The following is a 9,673-nucleotide window of genomic DNA, read 5'->3' on the forward strand; positions in this document are numbered from 1 at the left end:
TGGAGATGCTCTTACAACTTGTGGTGCACCCTCATTATAAAAGATGCCTAAGATACAACTTGTCCAGCTCCAACACGACTTCTACCTATCCATATCAATTACAACTCCAAGTCCATGTAATCCCACACACACAAATATAACAGAGGTGGTGGGGATGGAGTCATATAACAGTCCAAAATGCCGCCAGACGGTAGTACTCAACAACAACTCATGCAAGTCAAAGCTGATGCATCGTGGATAGGACTGCTGGTGACACACTTAGCAAACTTTTATGATCAACTTGACACCCCCCAAATAGTTTTAGGGCTTATAGTGTATTTTCCTCTTTTTAAATGTGACAAACATTTTGTAATTAAAATGATATGAACACTTAGTATAAACTGCTTGAACAATTGTTTTGTGTTTTTACAAATAATTTTTTTTTAAAACTCTCTCCTGGCCAAAGAGAAGAATAACCAAGTACAACCATGTAAACATAAACAAGATATGACGGAACATAATCCCTTTTGATACCATAATTTGTCAGGGTGGAGGTATATGTTTGTAATAGGAAAATGGACTAGTAATATATAGCTCTCACCTTATTGATTCTGAAAAGACTAAAACAAGGAAAACTCTGGGCATGTCTAAATAGGTGATCTGATTGAATTCATACTAGTCTAATGAAGGTCGAAATAACAGAGCAGCCACTTCGTATCTCTAGTTTTGAACAGACATTACAGTTTGAACAGAGTCGTTGTATGCTATGCTAAGTGAGAAGACCCACTTTGTGAATCTACAAGTTCCACAGTGCACAACAGTTGTGCATCTGGATGTTGCTGATTGTTGTGTAGGGTTCCTGTAAGTAGTCCCACGGCTGCCCCATCATCCCATCCTCGACAGTGCACAGAAAAAAAATAAGTAGTAGAAATTCTCAAACAGTATATTCAGATGATATTCTTATCTGTGAACCATACCGACAGCATCAGCACATCAAACAATACAGGCGTCCTATCTATCATGCAACACTTCAGCTCCACCACCAGTAATGCTTATACCTAGAACATAAGAAGTCCGAGAGTTAACAATAGTTCCAAGGAAAAGACAAATGGATAAGAGAAGGCAGCAATGAGACAGTTAGAAGGATGAGCTGAAAAATACAACCTGAGCAAAATAACTCATTTTACAATTCTATACAAGTTGTATAATTCATTTTTTTAACACCAGCAGTATATAAACAGAACCACATAGGTTGTAAAATGCAAGGAATGCTCATAAAATCAGTATAGTTTGCTACCTTATAATGGTGATTTAGTAGATATAAGAACAAGAAAGTAATTGGCCGAGAATGTTTTTCTCATATAAACTGTCATGTTAAGTTAACAAAATTATGCCAAAAAGAACAGTCTTACAATAAATATGATCTTGAGTATTACATCTTAAATAAATGAAGCGAGAGAAGAGAAATTCAATTTATTTTTATATGTTACAGACTAGTCACCTGCAGAAGGTGCCATGAACAAATGGCATAAACACTAATATTTTAAAATAGTATGAATCCATCCTAAGTTTTTTTATGGAGTTAAGTTACCGAGATAAAGAATATAACTAGCTTTGAGGTTTTAAACATGCCAAGTGAGTTATGAATTTAATTTTTGATTTGGTATCCTTGAAGATAAAAGACGGCCTAGATGATAACACTATAAGTTCTTCCATCTAGCAAAGGGACAATTACTAACTACTTATTACCAGGATCCTTGGACAGATGGATCTATTGTCGACATGACAAGGATTCACCTCCTCTAGATTGGAGCACACGGTGCAAGATTATCACTAACATAGCGAAGGGTCTCGCTTATCTTCATGAGGAGTGCATGAAAAAGATTGCCCATTTGGATGTCAAACCACAAAACATCCTCTTAGATGATGACTTCAATGCTAAGCTTTCTGATTTTGGACGATGCAAGCTCATTGACAGGGATATGAGTCAAGTGTTTAGCAGAATGAGAGGCACACCTGGATATTTAGCTCCTGAATGGTTGACATCACAGATCATGGAAAAGGCCGATGTCTATAGCTTTGGTGTTGTGGTCATGGTAGTCATTAGCGGAAGAAAGAACCTCGACAATTCTCGATCCGAAGCGAGCATCCATCTCATCACCCAATTGGAGGAAAAGGTGAAGGCTAATCGGTTGGTAGAATTGATTGACAATAAGAGTAATGATATTCTAGCACATAAGCAGGATGTAATTGAGATGATGAAGCTCGCAATGTGGTGTTTGCACATTGATTGCAAAAGAAGGCCTAAAATGTCCGAGGTAGTCAAGGTCTTGGAAGGTGCCATGAATGCAGAGAGCAACATTGATCATAACTTCGTTGCAACAAGTCAAGTGTATTTTGGCGCTGCTGGAAATGTGGGCTTATCGGTTCCATCTCTAGCTTCACATGTATCAGGTCCCAGGTGAAATGAGAAAATCTTGACAAGATAGACAATTAGTTTACGAGCAGGACATGGGATATTCTTATGTAAAGCAAATGACAAATCTCTTGTGTCTTCTCAAATTACTATAATCTGAAGCCCCTTGTCTTGAGTTAATTTTACCTGCAAAGTATTTCAATATTGCAAACCTTCTTGTTCTACAGCAGCTGGACTGAATTTATTCATTAGAATGTTCAATTTGTTCATGTAATGCAAGCCTGTTTTTAGATCAACTAATGCAAGTAGTTTTTCTAGTCACTGGAGTTGAAATTAACAGCATGTTCCGGAATGCTCCTAGGCTCCAACAAAGCAGAGAAATCACAGAATCAATGATATTTGGAAGTACCGACCTGTCAAAAATTACAAGTGCTTTTAAGTTCTCCAAATTTCCAGTGTTTTTTCATTTCATAATAGGTTGTGCTGTTCTTAGTAACGTGTCCCGTTAAGGCATTTGATCTTCGAATCATTTAGCATTTTGATACTAATGAAGTGTACTATATCATCATACGTTTGGATAGTTGTCCGTGTCTCAAGTTTGTACATGTGGCTGTCAAACATGGTATCACTTTGCTGCTCATCGATCTCTGCTACTAGCCTACTACGACCATGAGAATGCACCCTATTTACCAGGGTACATGGCATCAGTTTCACGAGAATTTGAATATTAATAGAACCAGTCAGAAATTGCTCCATACCACTCGTATTGCTCCATGGTGCAGTGGATTAGCTGAATTTCCTCGGTAAGCTGTTCGTCGATCGCCAGGGGACCACCTGAGTTCCACCTCTATCTACACATGTATCAGGCCCCAGGTGAAATGAGACAATCCTGACACAAAAAGTAGTAAATTAGATTGTGAGCAGGACAAGAGAGATTTTCTTATGTAAAGCAAATGGCATGTCTGTTGTATGTTCTCGAATTATTGCAATCCGAGGCCCAGTTTTACCTTAAAAATAGTTCTACCGTGCAAACCTTGTTGTTCTACAGCGGCTGGACTGAATTTTTCATTAGAATGTTCAGTTTCTCCATGTAAAGCGGGTCTGTTTTAGGTCAACTAACCCTCGTATTTTTCTACACTAGTAGAAAAAAGGGCTTTGATTCGGCCAGAAAAAAGCATTAATCCCGGTTGCATTACGATCCGGGACTAATGTAAGCATCAGTCTCGGTTCGAGCGGCTAAGGCACCGTACAGACATTAGTCCCGGTTCAAATGGGACCTTTAGTCCTGGTTGGTGCCACGAACTGGGACTAAAGGGTGCGATATCCATTAGTACAGGTTCGTGGCACCAACCGGTACTAAAGGTTAGACCTTTAGTCCCGGTTCGAGCCACCAACCGATACTAATGGGGTTTGAGGCATTAGTACCGGTTCGTGGCACGAACCGGTACTAAAGGTCCCATTTTCAAACTCTAGCCCACCTCCCCCTCCCCCATCGCCTTTTCAGTTTTGTAGAAAGCAAAAGAAAATGATAAAAACTTCAAAAATTAAAATCCTTCCAGATGTAGTTATGTTACTACATGTACTACTTAGGAAAATTTAAAAACTTAAATTTGGACATGTTTTGCAAAAAGTGTAGGGAAAATGTAAAACGGCTATAACTTTTGCATACGATGTCACAAAAAACGTATAATATATCAAAACGTATAATACTACGGCCTGTTTGCAAATTTTTAGAATCCTCAAATTCTAAAAGGAAAAAAAAGTTATGCTCAAATTTCAATTTTTTTGAATTTTGGTTAAATCAGGTCAAACTTTGGTCAAACTACTTATTCAGGAAGTATTAGTGTTACTAAATAATTATTCAATAATATTAATATTACTAAATAATTATTACAATTTTTTAGAATTTTGGTCAAATCTGGTCAAACTGTGGTCAAATCTGGTCAAACTGTGGTCAAACTATGGTCAAACTACTTATTCAAGAAATATTAGTGTTACTACATAATTTTTCAAGAATATTAGTGTTACTAAATAATTATTTCAATTTTTTGAATTTTGATCAAATCTGGTCAAGCTGTGGTCAAACTATGATCAAACTATGGTCAAACTACTTATTGAAGAAATATTAGTGTTACTAAATAATTATTGTTTTTTAGAATAATAGTTTCAAACTCAAATAGTGAAACGTGACTTCATGCTCAAGCAAAATTCCTAAGGGTTAATATGATTGACATCTTACTATTGTCAGGAAAACAACAATTGCAGACTTGGAAACAAAAGGAAATAAGGTGCTGCTTGGTTGGCGACCCGAGTGCCGTGCCTGATGAAAATATGTGCCTGACAGTAGCCTGAAATTTTTACACCTTTTGCCTGACCAGGCAACTATGGTGCAATGTTGTTTGGTTCACGCCTGAGCCTAGAAGAATAAAAAATGACATCCCTCATTGATTGCTATCAGCATGGAGAGCATGTTTGCATGTACGTGCCTGACTCAGGTCTCCTATTTTGCTCGCATGACTCAGGCTAATCGCGTGCCTGTGCGCTCAGGTCAGGCAAGTGGAGAAAGGGCTCAGGGTGTCAACTAAACAAGGCTCAGGCTAGAGTCCGGCTTGCTTCTGGCCAGGCAATTTTTTTCTCAGGGTGGCAACCAAACAGCCCCTAAAACCCGAAAGTTAAACATGCTCAGGCTCGAGTAGTGAGAGGATGGGTGACCGGTCGGGAAGTTAGATGATTTGGAATGATGATGGGTGATTAGAGATTAGAGGTTAAATTGAGCAGTGATGAGGGGTGATTAGAGATTAAATTAGAAAATAATTCAGAAATTTGAAATTAAAAAAAAACAAATTTTTTGATAAAAATACTTTTAGTCCCGGTTGGTGTTACCAACCGGTACTAAAGGTAAAGCTCCAGACAGCGGCTACATGGACGGCCTTTAGTCCCGGTTCGTGTAAGAACCGGGACTAAAGGGGGGAGGCTTTAGTAACGACCCTTTAGTCCCGGTTCCAGAACCGGGACTAAAGGCCCTTATGAACCGGGACAAATGGCCCTTTTTCTACTAGTGCTAGTCATTGTAGTTTTGGCGGCCGCTTAGCCGCCCGCAGGACCAACACACCATCGACATCCTCATCGCCGACCTTCACGCGATGGCTCTCCGTTTGGCGCCGCCGCTTCCTCCACCACCTCCAGAGCCGGATTAGTTACTTGGTGGCCGTTGCTTCGCCATTTGTGTTTTATTTATGGCTAATTGAGCTGTGCCCTCAGCAGAATCCCTTTTGAACCTGTGTGTTTGTGCTACTTCGTGTATGTGTGTGTGTCGTGCAGTCTTGTCGGATGTTGTGACTCGATGGTTTGCTTTATATACAAAGCGACGCGAAAGCATTCTTCGGTAGTCATTGTAGTTGAAATCAAGGGCATGTTCCAAAATGCTCCTAGGCTCCAACACAGCGGAGAAATGGACATAATGAAAGAAATTTTTGGGACTAACTACTATAACATGTATCAGTTAGAAACTACAAGCGCCTTTTGAAGTCATGTAATGGTCCCTGTTACTTGGCAGCTCATCTCTGTTGCTATACAGGATTTTAGGACTAACTGATACAGATTCGTTAGAAACCACACATTATACATAACATCATCATGCATACTTGGCAGCTCATCTCTGCTACTGTAGGAAACATTCAGAAGAAAGTAAAAGGCCACGAGGGGGCGATGGAGGTGGTCAACGACAGCCGCAGTAGTAGCGGTTGTAGCCTGCCACAGGAAGCGCACGGGCGACTGGAAGTCAAAATCGTTACCGCCGGAGCGCCGCCCGGAAGTGTGACGAGGCGGCGGAGGAAGGGGATGGATGGGCCCTGCTGATTTTCTCTCTCTAGCCGATCCAGGCCACGAACGTTCAGACTTACGCGTCCACATAGGCCATGTTATTGGGCCAGTTGAAGACGACTGCTTGACTGGATTGCTTCACTATTCCTTGAGGCGGTAGCAGTGGCGCAGCTTGTTCTGCTATCGGATATGAACTGGTGGTATCAAGCAGGTTCGAACTACGATGTTTTTGATGTGTTGACATGGCAATATATTTTGCAGGCTCCTAGTACTATTAATGGTCGTATGGTTCAAGCCAGGGATTAAATTTGTAACACCAACCTCCTGCCATCTGTCCCGTTGTTCCTCATGCATGCTTGTGCAGAGCTTTGCAAGGCCAGAGAACTACAGAGCGTCTTGCAGACATCCGCTGACAATAATTTCTCAGACACAAGAACTTGTTATGTTAGTTCGTCCAACACTAATGAGATAGAAACAACACCTTGGTTGACAATATTGCTCGATTTCCCTGCAAGCGGAAAATACGGCTCGAACCTATATCTTGAATCGTCACAAGAAAAAAAACTATAAAATGCTACAAATATATATGGGATTCTTTTTCTCCTATTCACCACAACAGGCAACTAACAAGTTGGCAGTTGGGGCGGCAAATTATTTGTTTTTCAGTGGCCGTTTGAGGATTTTGGTGCATTTTCAATCCAAAGATTTAAGACTTTTTGAGGTTGCCAAGCTGTGTACTCTGTCTGGATCTACAAGAACAATGCATGAATGGAAGGAACAAACCTGCAAACTAGTAGTTGGGAGGTGTACAGGACATGAGGTAGCTGCCGTTCCTGTCACACTGGCAGCCACGAACTCTTCCCAGGGCTATTCTTTTGGAGGATACTTCTCAGTTCTGAGAAAGAGACTGGTGGGAGAGTAACCTGAGAGAATATCAGAAAGTTATGCAGGTATTTTTTTATTGTGAAGTACCCATATCTATCATTTCTCATTTTCTCCCTATCAGGTTCTTCTAAACCTAACACACACACAAACACATACATATCTATCATTTCTCATTTTCTCCCTATCAGGTTCTTCTAAACCTAACACAACCCCAGCCTTTAATTAAACAACAATAGATAAACCCTCCTGGACATGTTCTATCATCTACCTCCAGACAAACTTGTAATGCTATTTTCCACTGATGGAGGCACTTCATCAAGAACCTGATCCACATCTGTAATGCTGAGATATCCAGGAGAGAACTCGGGCAAAGGTAAATCGCCATCGAGGTACCGCATGACGAGGCGAATGCTGGGCCTTGCTACAGGTAAAGGGTGCGAGCACAACAACCCAAGCTTGAGCACCATCTCCGCCTCATCAGCAGCATACTCGTCCAGTCTTGGATCCACGCTATCGATGATCGAGCCGGAGCCGCTCGCCCACGTGTCGCGCACCCATTAGACGAGCACCAGCAGCTCACCGCGGGCGTTGAACCCCACCGGACGCCTACCACAGGCCACCTCCAGGACAAAGGCACCAAACACAAACACGTCAGTTGCCTTGGTCGCCTTGCCGAACCTCGTCAGCTCAGGGGGAAGGTAGCCCCTCGTGCCGGCCACGTGGGTGGTGTGTGCGTCGGCACCATGGTCATGCAGCCTGGCAAGGCCGAAGTCACCCAGCTGACCATTCATCTCCCCGTCGAGGAGGACGTTGCTTGCCTTGACGTCACAGTGTATGATGACCTGCTCCCAGTCCTCGTGGAGGTACAGAAGCCCAGACGCGACGCCTTTGATGAGATGAAGCCTCTGAGTCCAAGAGAGCATTGCATGCCTCGTTTGTGCATGAAGGTAGCTATCCAGGCTGCCGTTGGGCATGTACTCGTACACCAGGAGCATCTCCTTCTTGTGCCGGCAATAGCCGATCAAGCGAACAAGGTTCCGGTGTCGTAGGCGGCCAAGGATGATGATTTCAGCTGTGAATTCGGCCAGCCCCTGCTTGGATTCTGAGGAGATCCGCTTCACCGCGACGTCCATGCCAGAGCTGCCAAGGACTCCTCTATAGACTTGCCCAAAGCCGCCTTTCCCTAGAAGCTGTATGTCTTGGAAGCCATCGGTTGCCCTGTGGAGGTCCTTGTACGCCAAGCGGCGGGGCCCAAGCTCAGCCTCCCAGTCTTCATTCCTCTCTGAGTTCCTGATCTTGCACCACCACCATCGAAGGAGAAGGCAAGCTGTTATACCTGCAAGTATGGCAAGCGAAGATATAGTTGCAGCAGGCACCCATTTGACGATTTTTTTCTTGTCATGGGCTTCTTGCCTGGAACTATGTCGTACTTGTTTTAATGGCGGCAGCAGCAGCGATAAGTTGAGTGGTTTGGCCGGTCCAAACATGTTAAAGCTCCACCCAAGAATCTGATGAGCCCCACACAAACCGCCGGTGGCAGCAGAGAAACCAACGTATGCTGTGGTGGGAACCCCTGCCTTCTTTGACTTGGTGTCATTCTTCAGTATCTTCGCAAGGTCGACGGGGTAGTAAGATAGAAGCGGTGTAGAGGGCTTATTCATGGGGACAGGAGCAAGTGTGACGTCGACCTGCATCTCATACTCATAGACTTCATAGTAGTCCACCCAAACCTGCACTGGTTTTCCACTAGAAAGCCTCAGCGGATTGAAGTCCATCTCGACATTGCCGCTGTAGTAGCCCACGGTTGAAGAGGCAGTGGACGTTAGGTCGTTGAGATCAGCCCCGACATGGTTGTCATCTATATCTTCGAACTCCGTGTTGGCTACGGTGTCGAGCTCTATGGCGAAGAAAGGTGTGGCATCGATGTCGTGATTGACAAGTCCCAAGTATTGCCCTTGTGCCCAGGGATCAGAGAGGGGGGCAAAGAGGGGGGCCAAGGAGATGACAAACGACATCCCGTCCCCGGATAGGCCAGAGTCGCTGGGTGTGATGGAGAACACGAAAGTGGCTGAGAAGCTCATGGCCACGCCATGGGAATTGACAAACGGAAGAGCTTCTGCATGGAAGCCATGCCCCTGGGTGAAGGAGCTGTCGCCGCAGCTGGTGCTCGTTAGAGAGAGGACGCCGTGTTTTGAGATGGAAGCCTCACCGTCGAGGTGGAGCTTGCTGCGGGCGAACCCATTGTATATGAACTCCGTGACGCCATCAACACCATCATGGCAAGAGACGATCAAGCGGACGCGCAACCAGATCAGACCTGGCATGGTGCTATATGCTGGTTTACAGAGCGGAGTTTCTTTCTTTCTCCCTTTGGTTGTGTGGAAGTAGTTGGAGGAGCAGGGTAAGTGAGCGGAGTTTCTTTCTTTCTCACTGGCCATGAACTGCCAAAAGGAGTCACTGGTGTAGTCTTTGCCTCTGCAGTTCTCCTACATGTTCATTTCAGTTTGACCAATACGTGTTGCTGCTTCCAGAAGTGCCCTAGAGAAACCAAGATGTGTGGATTACATTATT

The 9,673-nt window shown here is 43.5% G+C and overlaps 1 protein-coding gene and 1 pseudogene across 1 annotated transcript; one reads left to right on the forward strand and one right to left on the reverse strand.

Annotated features, from left to right (window-relative positions):
• The first annotated feature begins 1,607 nt into the window (after positions 1-1,607).
• LOC123172368 (G-type lectin S-receptor-like serine/threonine-protein kinase SD2-5) lies at positions 1,608-2,719 on the forward strand. The gene is made up of 2 exons (XM_044589359.1): positions 1,608-1,614; positions 1,732-2,719. Exons 1-2 carry the CDS (start codon positions 1,608-1,610, stop codon positions 2,442-2,444), a joined length of 720 nt encoding a protein of 239 aa, XP_044445294.1. The 3' UTR covers positions 2,445-2,719.
• A 4,643-nt stretch (positions 2,720-7,362) lies between these two features.
• LOC123172367 (L-type lectin-domain containing receptor kinase SIT2-like) lies at positions 7,363-9,426 on the reverse strand (annotated as a pseudogene).
• Between the last annotated feature and the right edge of the window lie 247 nt (positions 9,427-9,673).

This window comes from Triticum aestivum, unplaced genomic scaffold (genome assembly GCF_018294505.1).
Source record: "Triticum aestivum cultivar Chinese Spring unplaced genomic scaffold, IWGSC CS RefSeq v2.1 scaffold102635, whole genome shotgun sequence".
Taxonomy (NCBI): domain Eukaryota; kingdom Viridiplantae; phylum Streptophyta; class Magnoliopsida; order Poales; family Poaceae; genus Triticum; species Triticum aestivum.